Source organism: Hevea brasiliensis, chromosome 9 (genome assembly GCF_030052815.1).
Source record: "Hevea brasiliensis isolate MT/VB/25A 57/8 chromosome 9, ASM3005281v1, whole genome shotgun sequence".
Lineage (NCBI taxonomy): Eukaryota > Viridiplantae > Streptophyta > Magnoliopsida > Malpighiales > Euphorbiaceae > Hevea > Hevea brasiliensis.
In genome coordinates, this window is record NC_079501.1 from 14,232,821 (window position 1) to 14,251,432 (window position 18,612).

The following is an 18,612-nucleotide window of genomic DNA, read 5'->3' on the forward strand; positions in this document are numbered from 1 at the left end:
AACTTTTAGTGATAGTTACATACATATCTCCATGATAATATTAGAATTAAATTATGCCATTAAGCCATAATTTAATTGTTGCATTTATATATCCTATTCTCAATTCCATATAATTATATAAAATAATGGTGCTATTTACACTTCACCCTTCTATATATATATATATATATATATATATATATATATATATATATATACTCTTTATATATTTATTTATTTTAAACTAAAAATAATAAATTTTCCTTGCAATATTTTTATAAATGTCCTATTTTAATATCTCAATATTTAGAATGTTCTTTATTTAGGTACAAGGGAATGTTCTTTTCTATAAAGAAGCTGTTAATTATCTAATATATAAAATTTTGCTTTTAAAACATTTTTATATATGCACTAAAAAACTTCTTTATATAATATTATTTTATTAATAATAAAATGTATAAATAATGAAAAATGAAACAAAACCATGAATAATTAAATTTAACAAAATAAACAAATTTATAAACATTTTATTTTAAAAATCAACTTTAATTTCTTGAATAATACTATTTTCTTAAAAAAATAAAATATATTGAAATGTAATACCCATATAGTAAAAAAAAAAAAAGAAACTAAGAATGAATTAATTGAAGTTAATTTAAAAAAAAAGGGTTTATTTCCAACTAAAATAGTTAATGCCACCATTTTTTAAATATAGTAATTTTAATTTTTTAATTTAATTGTCCCTATAAAATATCATCCATAAATGTTAATATAATTAGTTATATTAAGCGTAAAAAATTAGTATCTTTTCTATTTTTGTATCTTTTTATCTTTATTATAAATGATTATTTCCATAATAAATTAAACACTATAATTTTCATATCTCACAAATAGAAAAACTTTATTATGTTCATGAATCATGAATTTTTTATATATTACTATTTGTATAAAAAAATCACTATTTTAATTTAATATTTTATATTCTTTTTTCATTTTTTTCTTACTTTAACAATTAATAAATATGTTTACAACCAATTTAATTTTTGGACATTGAATGCTCTCCAAAATTTTTACAGCGTTCGCAATTAATCACTGTTATTACCTTAAAATAACAAGTTAGCCGTTATTTTCAAAGAAAAAAAAAATAATTTTGTAAGATTATAATTTATTTTTCAGAAAAATAAAATAAAAAATAAACAAAGTAAAAAAAAAGAAAAAAATATTAAAAATTAATTGAAAATATGTACTAAAATTTAGAAAGATTTTTTTAATGATAACGAAAAATAAAACTAATAAGTTTTTTCTTTTATAATTGTAGAGAAATGAAAAAATTAGGTAGATACTATGTTTAAAATTTATTTACGATGATCAATAATTAATTAATTTATTTATTAAGGAAAAATTATTTACAATAATTATGAAAATAACTAATATTTTTTATTTAATAAGGTAATATTAATTGTAGCAATTATATAAATTACATTATTCAGGGATAATTTAGCCAGTATCTAAAAAGTTGCAGTGATAATTATTATTATGGTAAAAAAAAAAAAACCCCTCATGCGTTAAAGAAACCAACAGAAGTCTATTCAGCTGCCATTTAAAAAAATAAAAAAATAAATAAATAAATAAAAAAAACCTAATTGAAGAGGGAGAGCTAATCATAACAAACATCATACCAACAATTGGCTACGTTCAAAATATATCCCAGCATAGCACGACTGGAGAAGCATCTAGAACTTCTTCCAAGATTTGGATTAATATTTTTTTTTTCCTTTTGAGTTAATACGTAAAACCTGTTGATCCTTTTCACAATATAAGATAGGCACAAAGAATTCCCCTTCGAAAAGACATTCAGTTTTCTATTGAAAAGACGCAGACACGTACGACGGAGTAGCCATGGCAGCAGCTTCCAATGGGACCGAGTACTTGGAGCTCCAGATTGATCCTGCCAGAGAGTCATTTGCTCGTCCATCCAATGCCGATTCTGTCAAGGATGACGAGGACGACTTACTATGGGAAGCCATTTCCAAGTTACCGTCTCAGAAGCGAGGGAATTTCGCATTGTTGCGGCGATCTTCATCGGGCCAAGGAGGAGAAGGTAGTAGTCGAACGGAGACGATTGACGTCACGAAGCTAGATCGAGCCAACAGAGAGCTTGTTGTTAAAAAAGCTTTGGCCACCAATGCCCAGGACAATCAGAAGCTCCTTTCTGGCATCAAAGAGCGTCTTGATAGGTAATATGGCAATTATGCAACGCACGCAAATTTTTTCTTTTAGATCCAAAATTCACAATAGATTTTTTTTTTCTTGTGTGTGTGTGAAACTTTTAAAGAGTTGGATTGGAGGTGCCAAAGATCGAAGTAAGGTTTGAGGAATTGAATATAGAGGCGGATGTGAGAACTGGCTCAAGAGCTTTGCCTAGCTTGATTAATGTCGTACGAGACACCGTTGAGGTTAAGTATCATCTCCTAATCGTGATTTTATAATTAGTTATCTATCCTTGTTTGGCTCTGCATATATTGCGGACGTTCTAATTAATTAAATATGGATCGAATAATATATATATATAATGCAGGATATACTGACCACTTTGAGAGTATTTCGACCTAAGAAACATTCTTTAACCATTTTGAACTACGTCAGTGGCACTATCAAACCCGGAAGGTAACTACCTTTACCACGTTACGACTCATACGGTGATTTTCATTCTCAAGTAATGTTTTAGATATGTGCTTACTCCTTTCAATTTCTTTCTTATATAAAATTAACACGCAAAAGGCAAGCTGAATTTGTTATTTTATTGCGTTGGATGATTTATTAGGTTATTATCTGTGTTTAATTTGTAGGATGACATTGCTGTTAGGACCACCAGGTTCTGGAAAATCAACATTGCTTTTAGCTCTTGCTGGAAAACTTGACAAGAAATTAAAGGTTAGTATTGCTGGGTGCAATTATGTCCAGGTGCAGTTTACGAACACGGGTATCTCCTGCACTAGACCTAGATTAGTTTTATTTCACGGGCGTAATGATCTTTTTTTGCTTCCAGACTTGAAACGGCAATAGTTTCTCTCTTAATTTATTTGTCATTGCACATGGTTTGTTTGCAAATTCCCTCTTGTTAACAGGGCTTCCAAGGTCATGAGTGCAATGTAAGATTAGGAGACAACAAGGAATTGCAATGAGTCCGTATAGACAGTAATAGATGCTAAAATATTAAAATTGATGATATGCATGTTTAATTCGGTTTCTTCTTCTTGGCCTAATCAACTGTCAACCTGCGTCTGCTTGCATATATATCATTCTGAATACATAAACTGCTGATAATGGTCTAATGGGATTGGCATTAGAGGGAAAGAATAGATTAACTCATGTTTTGCCTTGAATAGAAATTGGCGTTTTCTTAGGCATTTCCTGTACACTCAAAGCAAATAATGAAGAAAAGAAAACAATTAAAAAAAAAATTATTTGGAAAAATATCCAACCCAACTAGCCTTTTTGATATGACTAGCTATTATTAGTACAAGCCTTAATATACAGATTTTTAATATTTTCAGAAAACTGGAGATATCACATACAACGGCGAGAAACTTGAAGATTTTTACGTTAGGAGGACTTCTGCATACATCAGCCAAATAGATAAACACATTGCAGAGCTTACTGTACGAGAAACCCTAGATTTTGCTGCTAGTTGTCAAGGTGCAAGTGAAGGCTTTGCAGGTTCGTTAATTCATTTAAACTCTATCCCTTAAAAATTATTTGTATTGAATTTTAGGAGATTTGTTCCGAACGAGATTAATATTCGATTTCCATTCAATATAATAATATTTTTTTTATATCAAAGTTTTCATATTATTGATATGATTAAATGTAAGAATTAAAGTTTAAATTGACTACCTAGAAAATAGAATATTATGACTTTTCAAATTTTTGTGGTATCTGAAACATGGATTATATAGTATTTATTACGGCTTTAGTTAAGGTGTAAATATATATAAGAAATTTGAAAACATATTAATATAATTAATGAATCAAGTGTGCTACAAGAATCACAGTTAGTAAAAAATAATCAATTTGTTAGACGCATGATGAAAGTGCGTAACTTATATTGTCTCATATACAAGTCTCATTTTGCTATTTTTTAGATATAACCATATAGTTTATATATCGTCTACTTCTTAAATTTTAAGAGGTTTTCTTTTAACTATAACTATAAAATATTCGAGTCTTATATATATAATCTTGTTTAAAAGATTAATAATAATAATAAGTGATGCTTAATATGATTATCATGAGGATGCAGTTTAATGACGTGTCTGTTTTTATCTATATGTTCTTTCTTCTTTTACTTGCAGCTTACATGAAAGATCTTATCCGTTTGGAGAAGGAAAGGAACATACGCCCAAGTCCAGAGATCGATGCTTTTATGAAGGTTATTCATCTTAAATTAATTCCCAGTCTTTTTTGTCTTTGTATTTTTCTACTTTTAACCCAATTTTATATTTTGAATAATTTCACTGAACAGGCATCTTCTGTTGCTGGTAAAAAGCACAGTGTCTCAACAGACTACATTTTAAAAGTGCTTGGTCTCGATGTATGCTCGGAGACAGTAGTAGGCAGTGACATGTTGCGAGGTGTCTCTGGCGGCCAGAGAAAAAGGGTTACTACAGGTCTCTCTTTATCTATATTTGTGTGTTGTGTTTGTGTATTAGCGCATTTTAGCCCTTGAAATTTGGCAGATTAGCTTCAATTATTGGGTGTTGCCGGTTGCCTTTGCTCTTCCCTTTCCTTGGGGAAAATGCATGCGAATTAAGGTTCTGAACCCAGATTCCCATATAAATAAAGAGAAAAGATATACACACACGTATATAATAGCATTCAAAATGAAATCACTAATGAAAATGATTAAAAATAATCTAAAATTTAGTTTTTAAAAAATATTTAAACATATAACAATAGAATTCAATATAATATATTACTAAGTGAAATATTAAATATAAATATAGAAAAAATTATGATAATGAAGCTTCAGTAAAATGTTACATAAAAAAAAACTTTAATAAAATAGTTTATTTCTTCGATTCTTGTATATACACTAAATTTATGAAAAAGAAATAATACAAATATAATTACATGCACAGCGCATATATATTTGTTAATTTACAGTTTAGTAGTGTTTCAAGTTAGTTTTACACACACCTTTAATTGATTCATCTGCTCGCATGATCCATCCCATATTCATGTTATACATTAGGAATTACCTTTTAAATTCTGTAAAATCTGTGATCAAACTAACGCTAATTGTTATTGGGATATAATCACGCAGGAGAAATGATTGTGGGGCCAAGAAAGACCTTATTTATGGATGAAATATCCACTGGACTTGATAGTTCAACAACGTACCAAATAGTGAAATGTATAGGGAATTTTGTTCATCAAATGGACGCAACTGTACTAATGGCTCTTCTTCAGCCTCCGCCTGAGACATTCGATCTGTTTGATGATTTGGTGCTATTATCAGAAGGCTACATGGTGTATCAAGGGCCACGAGCTCAAGTTTTACAGTTCTTCGAGTCTCTAGGATTTCGATTACCACCAAGGAAGGGCGTTGCAGATTTTCTTCAAGAGGTAATTAATTAATTAATTCCTTTCTTTTTTTTCTTGTACTTAATTCCTTTCTTGACATGGATTCTTTTAGAGTTTCTCGTTTTATTTGGTTCTTGCTTAGCTAAATAATTTGATTTATTGCCAGGTGACCTCAATAAAGGATCAAGCACAGTACTGGGCTGATCCTTCAAAACCATATGTATTCATGCCTGTTTCAGAAATTGCAGAGGCATTCGATAATTCGAGGTTTGGAAGGGCTGTGAAGTCCACACTTTCTGTTCCAGTTGACAAATCCAGTTATCATCCTTCAGCTTTGTCAAAAACGAGATATGCCGTGTCAAGATGGGAGCTCTTAAAAGCATGCTTTGCTAGAGAAATACTACTGATCAAGCGGCATCGTTTTCTTTATTGGTTTAGGACATGCCAGGTAAAGTTTATAAATCTTGTGAAATCATTTGTTACTGGTTGCTCTGGCCGTCTCATTCGTGAAATTTTGTTTTTAGGTCTTTTTTGTTGGATGCATCACTTGCACTATATTCTTACGGACAAGATTGCATCCCACCAACGAGTCATATGGGAGTCTATATCTTTCTTGCCTCTTTTTTGGGCTGGTGCACGTGATGTTTAATGGGTTTTCCGAACTATCTCTACTGATATTTCGACTCCCAGTCTTCTACAAGCAACGGGATAATCTCTTTCATCCTGGATGGGCATGGTCTCTAGCCAGTTTTGTTCTACGTATACCCTACTCTGCTGTTGAAGCCTTTGTATGGTCTTTGGTTGTATACTACACTGTTGGTTTTGCCCCTGCTTTTGGAAGGTATCACTAGTTTAGAAGGTTATTTGGTGTTTTCACTCTTTCTTGTTTATCTTATATTTATTAGCTTCTGTTTTTTGTGCAGGTTCTTGCGTTTTATGTTCTTACTCTTTACAGTGCACCAAATGGCATTGGGTCTCTTTCGGATGATGGCTTCGATAACACGAGATATGGTTATTGCCAATACATTTGGGTCAGCTGCTCTGTTGATTGTATTTTTATTGGGTGGATTTATCATTCCTAAAGGTGGGTCATTGTCTATCTTCATTGCATGATTCAAATTTCATTTCCTTACTAGTGATTTAATTGTTTCTTTTATCAGAATCGATTAAGCCTTGGTGGATTTGGGCTTTTTGGGTGTCACCATTAACCTACGGACAACGAGCAATTTCAGTCAATGAATTTGGTGACGAAAGGTGGATGAAGGTATGTGCCCTTGCGGAGAAAATACACTTTCTAGTTGACACCTTTTTTTTTTTTTTTTTTTTTTAATGTACATACCATTGACAAAATAATCGAAACATCTTTCAGAGATCTGCAATTGGGAATAATACAATTGGATACAATATTCTCCATGAGCATAGTTTGCCAATGAATGATAATTGGTATTGGATTAGCATCGGTGTTTTATGGCTCTATGCGGTGCTTTTCAACCTCGTTGTGACTTGGGCCTTAACCTATCTTAATCGTATGTGTGAATAAGTTTTTATGTTTGTATGTTCCTACCTCTTTATTTAACAGTAGAAGGCACACCTAATTCTTTCTGGTATTGTTGGTTGATCAAAGCTCTCCGGAAGGCTCAAACAGTGGCTGATCCAGTTGATGCCACAGAAGAAAATTCTGCTAGAAATGCTAATCAGGGGACTCAGTTGAATGGAACATCTGCTAAGGAGGACAATAAAAAGACGGGCATGATTCTTCCATTTAAACCATTGACAATGACATTCCATAATGTCAATTACTTCGTTGATATGCCAAAGGTGGTTTGCTTTTATTGCAGTTGTGGTTTCCTTGACTTTTTTTAATACATATTCAGCTCATATTTCTAACAATTTTTATTTGATATTCTCAGGAAATGTGTAAACAAGGTATACCAGAAAAGAAGTTGCAGCTTTTGTCAAATGTGAGTGGAGTATTTTCACCAGGAGTTCTCACTGCATTGGTTGGGTCAAGTGGAGCAGGAAAAACTACTCTGATGGACGTGCTTGCTGGCCGGAAAACTGGGGGATATATAGAAGGGGATATTAAGATATCAGGTTACCCTAAAGAGCAGCGCACATTTGCTAGAATTTCAGGATATGTTGAACAAAATGATATACATTCTCCTCAGGTTACTGTTGAGGAGTCTCTCTGGTTTTCTTCCAGTCTTCGGCTTCCAAAAGAAGTTACCAAAGAACAAAGACATGTAAGCTGTGCAATAATTAATTTGGATATATGCAAAGAGATGATTCTTAAGTGTTTATTTGTTTTAATCCTTATCTTTAGAATTTCACTACAATGAACTGCAGGAGTTTGTTGAAGAAGTAATGAGATTGGTAGAACTCAATAATCTACGGAAAGCATTGGTTGGTTTGCCAGGTACTAGTGGCTTATCAACTGAACAGAGAAAGAGATTAACAATTGCAGTTGAGCTTGTTGCAAATCCTTCCATTATTTTTATGGATGAACCAACCTCCGGACTTGACGCACGAGCAGCAGCAATTGTGATGCGAACTGTTCGTAATACCGTTGATACTGGAAGAACAGTGGTTTGCACCATTCATCAGCCAAGTATTGACATTTTTGAAGCATTTGATGAGGTTAGGTTAAAATTTTGCTTTGTAATATGTAGTAATTTGAAAATTGTATATGCTAATTTTAGTAGCTTCTGGCGTGTGATATTTTGGGCTTTGATGTACAGCTACTTCTCATGAAACGAGGGGGACAGGTTATATATGGAGGAAAGCTTGGCTTGCACTCACAGATTATGATAGACTATTTTCAGGTAAAATTGCATTATATAAGATGACTAATTTTAACTTCTAAGCTTTTCTGTTCATTTGTGTACAATTTGAAATGATATCCACAAACTGTTATTGCTCCAAAAGAGCTTCTGACTTTTGGCTAAAGCCCGCATGCCAATCCTGAGTCATTCTTCGGCCTTCCCCAATTTGATCATGTTTCCATCTTGAGTCTTATAGCTAGTGCATGACCATGATATATGGTGCCTGATGGATACTCCTATTTCTGTAAGATGAAAAAGTAATTGTCATTGACATGTTACAACGATACTAAGTTTCCATCAGAAAGTAAGATTAGTCTATTCACTAGCACATTTTCAAAGGCATATCTAGTCCTCACTTTCCTTTCCCTTGTCTAGGGAATTGCAGGAATCCCTCCTATTACTGATGGCTACAACCCAGCAACTTGGATGCTTGAGGTTACTACTCCTACCGTTGAAGAAAGGATTTGTGAAGATTTTGCTGAGTTATATAAAAATTCTGAGCAATACAGGTAATCCAAACTTGTTAGACTACAGAGAATTGCTTGAGAAATTTAGTATTGTTTATTTATGTAGTTTGCTTAGTTGCACTAGTAAGACTTTTTTTATGCCCTTGGCTCCTTGCTTCAGGGAGGTGGAAGCTTCAATTATGCATTTCAGTGCTCCGCCTGCAGGCTCAGAACCATTAAAGTTTGTTTCTACATATTCACAAGATATATCGACTCAGTTTGGGATTTGCCTTAGGAAACAAAATCTTGTATACTGGAGAAGTCCACAATACAATGCCGTGAGGATATTTTTTACTGTATTAGCTGCATTTATATTAGGCTCAGTGTTTTGGAAAACTGGTTCAGAAAGGTAAATTTCCATTGATATCTCACTTCTTCAAAAATAAGTTTTGTAAATACTAAATAGTCTTCATATATGTCTCCATGATTTGTAGCCATCTTAGTTTTTCAAAAATGTTTGACAGGGACTCTACTCAATCTTTGTTTATTGTCATGGGAGCTCTATACTCTGCCTGTCTGTTTCTTGGGGTCAATAATGCTTCCTCAGTGCAGCCAATAATTTCTATTGAGAGGACGGTGTTCTATAGAGAAAAGGCAGCTGGAATGTACTCTCCATTAGCCTATGCCGCAGCACAGGTAAGTGAGTATCATTGTACTAAAGAAGCTTTGGTGATGCAATACTTCTTGCAAAGAGTTGGTGATGAATACCTTTATATTCTTGTAAACAGGGTCTTGTGGAAGTACCATACATCATTTTGCAAACAATTTTATATGGAATTATCACATATTTCATGATTAATTTTGAAAGGACGGGCGGTAAGATCCTAAGTTTTTATGAAGAATTCCTCTGATATTTTTCATGGTCTTTTTTTCATTATATTTTTTTTTTTCGGAATTGTTGACCATGTAGAAAAAATTACTGAAAACAATTCATTCATGTGAATATTTCTCTTATGTTACAGGCAAATTTTTCCTCTATTTGTTGTTCATGTTCCTTACTTTCACCTACTTCACATTTTATGGAATGATGGTTGTTGGTCTCACGCCTTCTCAACACATGGCCGCTGTCGTCTCCTCAGCATTTTACTCTTTATGGAATCTCCTCTCAGGTTTTCTTATCCCAATGCCTGTAAGTAACATAATTAACTTTACAGATATGATTTACTGCTTCAAACCCCTAACTGAACATGTATTCATTCAGCAGCAAGTTCTTCTTCAAGTTTCTAGTGTTCTGTATAACTAGGAACAACAATTTTAAAAAAAAAGAAGCTTATTCCAATGTCTCAGAAGTCACAATTTGTAACAGATTCTTTGCTCCATTGATGTTGTAGCCTTCCTTATATATATATATATATATATATATATATATATTCTGACGCTCAATGCCGCTGCCCATGCTCAAAGCCATTTTCAGAAATTTCTGTGTTTAACTTTGCTTCTAATCACCAATAATGGTTTTTCAGAAAATCCCAGGATGGTGGATCTGGTTCTATTACATCTGCCCCGTTGCATGGACTTTGCGGGGCATTATCATTTCTCAGCTTGGTGATGTGGAGAGCACAATTGTAGGACCAGGTTTTGAAGGCTCTGTCAAAGAGTTTTTGAAAGTTAATTTTGGCTTTGAATCTGATATGCTTGGAGTTTCAGTGGTGGTGCTTGTTGGCTTCTGCGTCATCTTCTTTGCTATCTTTGCATTCTCTGTGAAATTCCTTAACTTCCAGAGAAGATGAGCAGTGGATTCATTTATTGAAACAGGGGGTCCTGCCTGCAGGGGACAATTTTTTACCCTAGAATAATGTGAGATGAATATGTCATTTATTGTTTGGTTGTTCATTTAGAAAATTATATATATTAATAGCAAAAAAAAATCCCCTTTGCAATGCAGGGTTTTGAGGCCTTTGATGTTGGTTGAGTTACGGGTTCAGTTGACTTGAGGGGTCTGCAATTGTCCTGAAACACATTTTGGCAAGGTTATGGTGGCATTGGATATGAGACTTGTAATGGTGTGGTCACTGTGCAAGCAGTTGCTTTCAGGCAAGTTTAAAATTGCATTTGGGATATCAAAGCTTGAAACGCTTGTAGGGAGGAAATTTAGCTTGGGACAGCTGCCTTGCATTAGGCTATGGCTGATATTGTGGTAGAGCTGCTGCAAAAGTGATGAGGGAGAGGAGCCTGTTGGCCAAGGACATGTAGGCAACTGTATCTTTTAACAATTTTCAGCGACTTTTTTAATGGATTAGCTTGTTTGTACTTTATAGGATCACAAGGAATGTTGACTCGGTGTTCATAGTTACAGCATACTTAAAGTTGAATTTGAAAGCTGCCAAGCTTTCTGATATTGATATGTTATTATTTGCTTCCCACAAAAGTAGATCTAGAAAGGGAGACATGATAATCTTCTCTAAATATCCGTGCCCAGTGAGAAAATAATGTCTCTTGCTTGCTCCGTGGGAGTAGGATTTGGACGTGAACAAGTAAGGGCATCTAATTTGCTCCTCCGAGGCAGAGACCAGTAAGAAGAGGTGGGCGCTTAGTTGGCGAATCTGGGATGCTTTTAAATAATTCATAATATCCACCGTATCATATTGACTCATAAGAAAGAGCAGCACTTTCTTTGCGGTGCACCACTTTCTTTCCTCTACTCATAATCAAAGTCTCAAATTAAAGATCTAATAAAAGATTTAAGGAATTAACTTGTCATTCCTCATGGAGTCAATCCAATACAAGATTGATTCCATTGTGTTGGATCTCATGGTAAAACCCAACTGATCAGTTTTCTTTCTGCTCCCCAGCAGTTTCACTGGACAACGAAACAAGACATCCAAGAACTCCCAATTGGCCAGATCTTCCATCTCTGTCTCTACTAGTCCTTCTGTTGCTACAATCTCTTGCCACACTTTCTTGTTGTCACTCATTGCCGTCGCAAACCTGAAGTCACTCAAGAACATGTCTTGAGGCACTTCCACTTCAAATTTCTTTCCAAGAACTGGCCAGATTTTCTTCCAGGTAAAGCACGGGCCATTAATCGCATTGAATGCCTGACCTTCTGTGGAAGATATTTCATCATTAGTGGCTGCCCAAATGTGCTGTTCAGCCACTAACCTAGCATCAGACCCATCCATGCATACCTCCTCCCAAACCTCCCTTGTCCCTCCAAACACAAAAGGGAGATTTAAATATTTGCAGATAGCTCCATAAACGCACAAACAACCCATGACATTGTACAAAGTCCTATTGGAACTACCCATTAACAAGCCAGGCCTTATCACAGACCACGCCACCTTACCTGCAAGTCTCTCCTTGATCAAGTCCTCAAGGACATAGTAGAAGTTGTACCCTTCACTCGCTCTTGGGCAATCCTCGTCATGGAAGCAAACTTCTTCTTTCAAATTATGTGTTTGTTGTAGTGACACATAATGCTTCATTCCCGTCTGGAGCGAAACATGCTTCAATGTCTTAGTTTTGGAGAGGATAGCATTCAAGGCATTGGACATCATGATCAGGTTCTGCTCGCAACATTCCCCGCTATCAAGAGGAAATTGGCCTGCCCAAGTGATCCAAAACACATGACTGACATCTTGTACAATAGAGAGCTTCTTTTGGGTTTCTTGAGCGTTTAGCAAGTCGCATGAGATGAAATGATAATTAAGATTTTGGGTAGGAAAGCTCTCAAACCTTCTAGCTATACCATAAACTTTCCATTTGGATTCTGAGAGCAGACGTCTCAACAGCTCTCTTCCAACAAGCCCAGTAACCCCAAAAATCGCAGCAACATTTCTAGTGGCAACTTGTGTTGATTCTGTAGGAGCTGCCATTGATACAGAGAGGTGAGCAGCTTCTGAAGCTTAAAGCAACTATATATAGAGGATGTTAATGAGCTGACGAGTCCAAAAGGTAACTAAATTTCAAAATCAAACTGCTTGTATTTCTTTTAAGGGTTGGTCCATGGAGATTATTTAAATAGGTTGCTTTTGATCTCCAAAGTAGTAGCAATAATTAATTTAAGCAGAGCACATGGTGAGCAGCTAAAAGCTGCGGCGTCAAACCTTAGAGAAAGTCTTGTTCGCCGGCAGATTGCGACCCTGGCCGCTGATGTGCCGGCATCATGGTTACATTGAAGCTTTAATTATTTATATTTAAGACTCTAAGTTTGTCTATAAATGGCTAAGCATTATTCTCAACACTATATCATAGCTATCTAAACATTTTCAGGACCACACTTTCTTGGTAGATGTAACTTAAATTAACTAACCTAACGTGTTAAATTCTACATGGAAAGTCTCCTATATAGTCCAAGAGATATGTAGATAATTTTAAAACCCATCTTTGAAATGCTTTTCTCTTCTCTTTCCTTATGTTGAAAATTTTCTAAAAAAATGGAATTTTGGATTTCAATTTTTAATGGGACATGCTCATTTTTTATTTGATTCTGTCTCAATTTTGAAAACAACTTTAAGTTACCCTTGTTCATTGAACCTTTTTGCCCAATAGCATAGCATCTTCTTAATGTTTTAATACAATTTGGAAAAAAAAAAAAAAAAGGCTCATATTATCTTAATTAGATTCTCTACAGTTGTGCAAATCCCATACAAACTTGCAATGAATGTATACTTTGAAGTATGCATGAATCAACGCATTAAGTAATACACTGATGTGTTGTCATGTACTGGTACTATCATATATTTTTAAAGGAGAGGAGTGAAGAAGGCTGTAACGTATATATAAATATATCAAAACTGAATGGAGAAATAAAATACTACGAATCAGTCTAATAAAATTAGTTTCATAGGATATGAAAAAAAAAATTAAAATATATATTCAAGTCCTTTATTTATCAATATAATCAGTGTTAAAAGAAAAAAAAAATTATTCATTTCTTTTAATGCATGGAAAAGTAGAAATTTTGAATTTTGAATTAATTACCCTATTCATCCATAAAATATAAATTAAAAGAATAATATGTAGACAATAAAGGATGTAATATTTAGATTTGAAATAAGCAATGGATGTAAGGTGTCTTATATTTAAATATATTGGGTCAGCGTATATAAGCTTTAAAAAAAAGGAAAAAGAAAGAAGAAAGAAGGAAGATAAAATGACAGTGTCATTCCAAATAGTTGATTATAGTTTCTTTAAGGTACTATAAACCCTGATTTCTGGAGGTAATTATTTATTTATTTATTTATTTACGGATTACTATTAATTACGTTGTGATAATAACTTAAAATTAATCAGAATTTATTAGAGACAAAAAAAAAGTCATGTATAAAAAAAAAAATCCATTACCATTTGTCACTGTTTTAAACTTAAAATAAGTAACAAAGACGTTATTACAAGAACATAAATTAAAGAGAGAGCTATATACAAACATTTTGTTGTATGGAAACTCCCATTCATTCCAAAACTACCAATGCCAATTTTTTATAGCTCTATCTTCCACATAAGCTCTCATATTTCGCAGGATCCCTTTAACAATTACCCCAAAATGTCGATCAAATCTTCCCGCTGCTTTTCCGTGGTTGATCAACAAACTCTAAATGACATAATTAACTGCTGCACTTTTCTTTATTTGGGTTCAAAGTTCAAGCCCCAAATGCCATTGCCATCCACCTAAGCAGCAAACACTCCACTAAATGGTTTCCCAATTGTAATTTGATCTGCCATTAAAAAATGATTGAAATAATTAGGATTAGTCTAATTTGTCAAGATTTGAATCTCTAACTTTCTGTGATACCAGGACAGCAACCCATGGAGTGCATAAGTAACTTTGGGTTTTCGCTAAAAGTACTTACTCTGAGGAATTTTGTGAACCCAAAAGCATGCAGATATAACAACGTAACACAGGAAAAGAACCACTCCTTTCATGTAATGTGAAGTTCCATCCTGACAGGGTATCAGGAATTGCATCATAACCAGCAAAAATAACATGAATAATCACTAGTAATGAAAAAAAAAATTGAAAAAGGAACTAGATGAATAGACCTGTAAAGTGAAGGCTGTGATAATTATTGTGAAAGCAAGAGAACCAGTTTCAAGAAGACTGAAATCTAGGTCCATATGGACATGCATTATCCATCCAACAACAACACATAGAGGGACCTGATGGGAAAAACATTGTCACAGAGAATTCTTTTCACAAGGTTAATTTTGTAAATAATTTTCTTTTGTTGGGTTACTTGTTTCTCACCACAAACATTGAAATCTGAGTGGCAGATCCCAATGCAACACCCAAAGAAATATCCTGCAAAGCACCCAAATAAGTAAAACAGCTAGGTAGTAACTGAGGATTAAGGTTTAAATAAAAAAAATGGCATATAATCATACCAACTTGTTCTTGAAAGCAAATATGATTGATCCTGCGTGTTCTGCTGCATTCCCCACAATTGGTAGCAAGATTATGCTAATGAAGCTGACAGAAATGCCCCAAGAATCTGATGCAGCCTGTTTCAGAAACATTAAAGAAACTTGTTTTTTTAATGTGCTAATGATAGCCTATGAATTTAGTAATTTAGAAATGTAATTAATTTACCTCAATTGTGCCCACAACATACTCAGATAATAATGCTATGATAACTGTCATGCCAACCAACCAAGAAAATGCACTCCAAAATCCTATCACTGCTTTTTCTTCTTCTTCTTCCTCTCCTTCCTGTAATTCCACTCAAACCAGTAAATTCTATGCATCATTATATATAAAGACATTTTAAAAATGTAGGGAAGTATTGGGGAAAAACCGTTGTAACTAAATAGTTAATCACCTCCTGAGATTCAAATAATTGTCTGTGAGTTTTAAGCTGGAAGAAGATATAAGCAACATATGCTACAAGCATAACAATGCTGCTAGCTCTAGACAGCTCAAGTGTATAGTGGAAAGTGAAAGGGCCTTCCCCTAAGGCATATCTGAACATTAGTGGCAATATGTGGCACAACAACCCCAGCAATAGAAGTAATGAATTCACATCAGCCTGCTTCTGTTAAAGCCCAAGAACAAAAGAAAATAAATAAAATTTTAGGTATCCAAGCTGTCAGGCTAATTAGGGGTTCTGATGAGTTTGTCTTACTCTATCATATCTTTGCTCCTTTTTCAGGTTGGCCAAGCCTCCACAGAGGAGAGAGGTCCCAAGAACAAGAAGTAGATTTGACAAGATGGAACCCAATAGAGAATACTTCAAGACGTGTATTTTGTTTTGGTAAAGAGCAAACAGTGCTATTATCAGTTCTGTTGCATTACCACATGTTGCATTAAGAAGTCCTCCAACTGCAGATCAAAATCTCATTTTCTTCAATATTAAAGTGATGATAATCGATAATTGATAATGCTAAAATGATTGTAACAAAAAAAAAAAATGCTAAAATGATCGATTCTCATGGGTGAGAATTAGATTACCTGTTGGACCAGTATAATATGCAATTTGTCTGAAATTATTTAATCAGAAAAAAAAAGAATTGAAAATAATAATGTTAGAACAAGCAATGAATTAAAAGAAAAGAAATTTTATCTGAATTTAGTTGCAAGCTTACTCAGTGAGGAAGCTGACACGTTCTGCAAGCGGCGTGAGTCCAAGCAAGCTCAAAGCAAATAGCCAAGGCTACGTGTGCAAAGACAAAGTTCAGGATAAATAAATAATTTGATATATTATCGTATATATATGGTAGCCATCACTCAAAAAAGGAAGAAGTCACAAGTTTGATTCTATAAATGGTAGGAAATATGCCTGACAAGAAAAAAGAAAAAGGAATGAAATAATGAGAAAGAGAAAGAAACTTACTCTGCCAAACTTATAAAAATCAGCGGCTATAGCAAGAGGAATGGCTGGGAAGAGCACGGCCAGCTTAGTTCCTAGAATGACTTCTTGGAGGTTGGCCAATAAATGCCTAAGCATTTGAAACCGAACGCTTGAAACAAGAAGTGGGTCAGATTTCTTACGCATAATCGAAGACGATACATTCTGCAGAGTTCTGCTGCCACTCAAAACCTCCTTATTGGAGGGCTTGAGCAGGTCATATCCATTTTCCAAGTCTGAGACCTCCTGTTGCGAGTGTGAGTAGTCCATGTCTGATAGCTGCCACCCCCCACACTTGGAACTGGTACTTGTAGCTGGTCGCTATATAGCTACTGAATTGTATAGATATACTAAGAAAAATACTACCCGGTAGTTTGTATAGCACAAAGCATATCTATGGTTGAAAGAACCGAGGTGCCTTTACATACATGGTTAAAGCAGCTTCCTGGAATTTTCCCTCCTTGTTTCCATTCATGCATGCTACTCCACGTACCTCCTAATTCTACAGTGTAGGTGTTCTTTTAGCTAGTTGCATGTTAAGGTGGCATCACAAATTTTCTCTCTAAATTTTATACAAGACACTGATATATAAAATAAGATTGATTATTAGTAAATTAATTAATTGCTTAATTTTCAGATTTCTCTAATTAACAAGATCAGAAAACGTTAAGTTTAATGGACGTAACTGTATTGTTTCAAGTGATGCAATTATTAATTAGGATTAGTTAATAAAGTTTTTCAGTTAAATTGCTTTATGTTAAATTACTAATTAATTAAGAATCGATTTCTGATGCGTTGTGCGAGTTTACTTGATAGTTTCTATGAGTTTTCCTCCTCTAGATATAGCTGTAGCAATTGCAACGTACAAAAGCTTTAAGATTAATAAAGAAAATCACACTGTAAAACAACTATCCTTTTCTGCTTCATGATAATAAACTCATTTGATTGTACCTACTTTTTTATTATACTATTATTTATGATAATTATTAATGAAAATAAAAAAATAAATTTGGGTTAATTAATTTATAGATTTACAAGATATATAATTGAGATAATTATTTAAGAAACTAGAGGATTATCCGTATTTTTGCACATAACTAATAGTAATTTTAATATGTAAAAAAAAACACATTTTAAATGAAATATTTTTACTAATTATAATAATTAATAAATTACAAATTTTAATTAATTATCTCATTTTAAAATTAAATTATCGACATTTGTAAAAATTTATTCATCAATCTTACAAAATTGATAAAGCATATTAAAGAATTGTGAAAATGGAAAAAATATCCATGATAAAAAATATATATATATGAATACTTTTTTTTAATAAAATTTTATTAATAATTAGGAAAATTTTAACAAAGAATGTCCAAACTAAACCCAACTAATAGATCTCTTAAATATACTCAATTTAAAATCTAAAATATTAAGTAAAACGATCTGGTGTAACATCAGAAATAAAAATATTAAATAAAGAGCTTAGATGCTCAGACCAAATAGTGGGATTAACATATAAAATAACCACCCTAAGACTATAAGCAACTGAGTTAGTAAGACTACGAATACTCTTTAAAAATAGATGTATAAGCATTAAAGAAAAAAATATATACAATAAATTTAAGCCTTGAATATTGTAATCAAATGATAAATAAAACAACCATTTAAATTATAAAAATTAAAGGAATAATAATAGTAATAAAGATAGTCAAAAAGGAAAATAAAAATAAAATTAAATGCCTAATATAAATAATAATAACTATTATTAAGGATAAGTGTTAAAGAAAATTTCTCTGATTAGACAAATAAATCTATAATAAAAATATATGAATTTCTTTACTTAATTTATATATATATATATATATATATATATATATATAGATAGGTAGATTAATGAGATTAATTGAAAGAGACCAAAAATTCCGAGAAAAG

General features: G+C 33.1%; 3 protein-coding genes across 3 annotated transcripts; 1 reads left to right on the forward strand and 2 right to left on the reverse strand.

Annotated features, from left to right (window-relative positions):
- The first annotated feature begins 1,848 nt into the window (after positions 1-1,848).
- LOC110654531 (ABC transporter G family member 31) lies at positions 1,849-11,245 on the forward strand. Its single transcript, XM_021810554.2, has 24 exons — positions 1,849-2,216; positions 2,315-2,435; positions 2,558-2,646; positions 2,829-2,913; positions 3,537-3,699; positions 4,335-4,411; positions 4,505-4,649; positions 5,306-5,607; positions 5,732-6,013; positions 6,090-6,406; positions 6,489-6,649; positions 6,726-6,829; positions 6,935-7,091; positions 7,190-7,383; positions 7,476-7,808; positions 7,912-8,202; positions 8,304-8,387; positions 8,763-8,896; positions 9,015-9,242; positions 9,358-9,529; positions 9,622-9,709; positions 9,856-10,022; positions 10,357-10,690; positions 10,779-11,245. The coding sequence occupies exons 1-23, from the start codon at positions 1,879-1,881 to the stop codon at positions 10,621-10,623; spliced, it is 4,299 nt and encodes a 1,432-aa protein (XP_021666246.2). The 5' UTR covers positions 1,849-1,878; the 3' UTR covers positions 10,624-10,690; positions 10,779-11,245.
- Positions 11,246-11,425: 180 nt separating this feature from the next.
- On the reverse strand, positions 11,426-12,829 carry LOC110654516 ((S)-8-oxocitronellyl enol synthase CYC2-like). The gene has a single exon (XM_021810538.2). The coding sequence runs from the start codon at positions 12,706-12,708 to the stop codon at positions 11,575-11,577; it is 1,134 nt and encodes a 377-aa protein (XP_021666230.2). The 5' UTR covers positions 12,709-12,829; the 3' UTR covers positions 11,426-11,574.
- Positions 12,830-14,159: 1,330 nt separating this feature from the next.
- Positions 14,160-17,059, reverse strand: LOC131183107 (vacuolar cation/proton exchanger 3-like). Its single transcript, XM_058153030.1, has 11 exons — positions 16,663-17,059; positions 16,415-16,482; positions 16,281-16,309; positions 15,955-16,151; positions 15,652-15,864; positions 15,423-15,542; positions 15,218-15,334; positions 15,081-15,134; positions 14,876-14,992; positions 14,686-14,776; positions 14,160-14,550 (listed from the first exon to the last, which is right to left on the reverse strand). Exons 1-11 carry the CDS (start codon positions 16,945-16,947, stop codon positions 14,504-14,506), a joined length of 1,338 nt encoding a protein of 445 aa, XP_058009013.1. The 5' UTR covers positions 16,948-17,059; the 3' UTR covers positions 14,160-14,503.
- Between the last annotated feature and the right edge of the window lie 1,553 nt (positions 17,060-18,612).

Coding starts and splice junctions, on each gene's coding strand:
- LOC110654516 (XM_021810538.2), bottom strand. CDS start 12,708: ATGGCAGCTCCTACAGAATCAACACAAGTTGCCACTAGAAATGTTGCT.
- LOC110654531 (XM_021810554.2), top strand. CDS start 1,879: ATGGCAGCAGCTTCCAATGGGACCGAGTACTTGGAGCTCCAGATTGAT. Junction 4,412..4,504: donor AGATCGATGCTTTTATGAAG/GTTATTCATCTT, acceptor TTCACTGAACAG/GCATCTTCTGTTGCTGGTAA. Junction 8,388..8,762: donor TTATGATAGACTATTTTCAG/GTAAAATTGCAT, acceptor TCCCTTGTCTAG/GGAATTGCAGGAATCCCTCC.
- LOC131183107 (XM_058153030.1), bottom strand. CDS start 16,947: ATGGACTACTCACACTCGCAACAGGAGGTCTCAGACTTGGAAAATGGA. Junction 16,483..16,662: donor ATTTTTATAAGTTTGGCAGA/GTAAGTTTCTTT, acceptor TTGCACACGTAG/CCTTGGCTATTTGCTTTGAG. Junction 15,335..15,422: donor ATGTTGTGGGCACAATTGAG/GTAAATTAATTA, acceptor TTTCTGAAACAG/GCTGCATCAGATTCTTGGGG.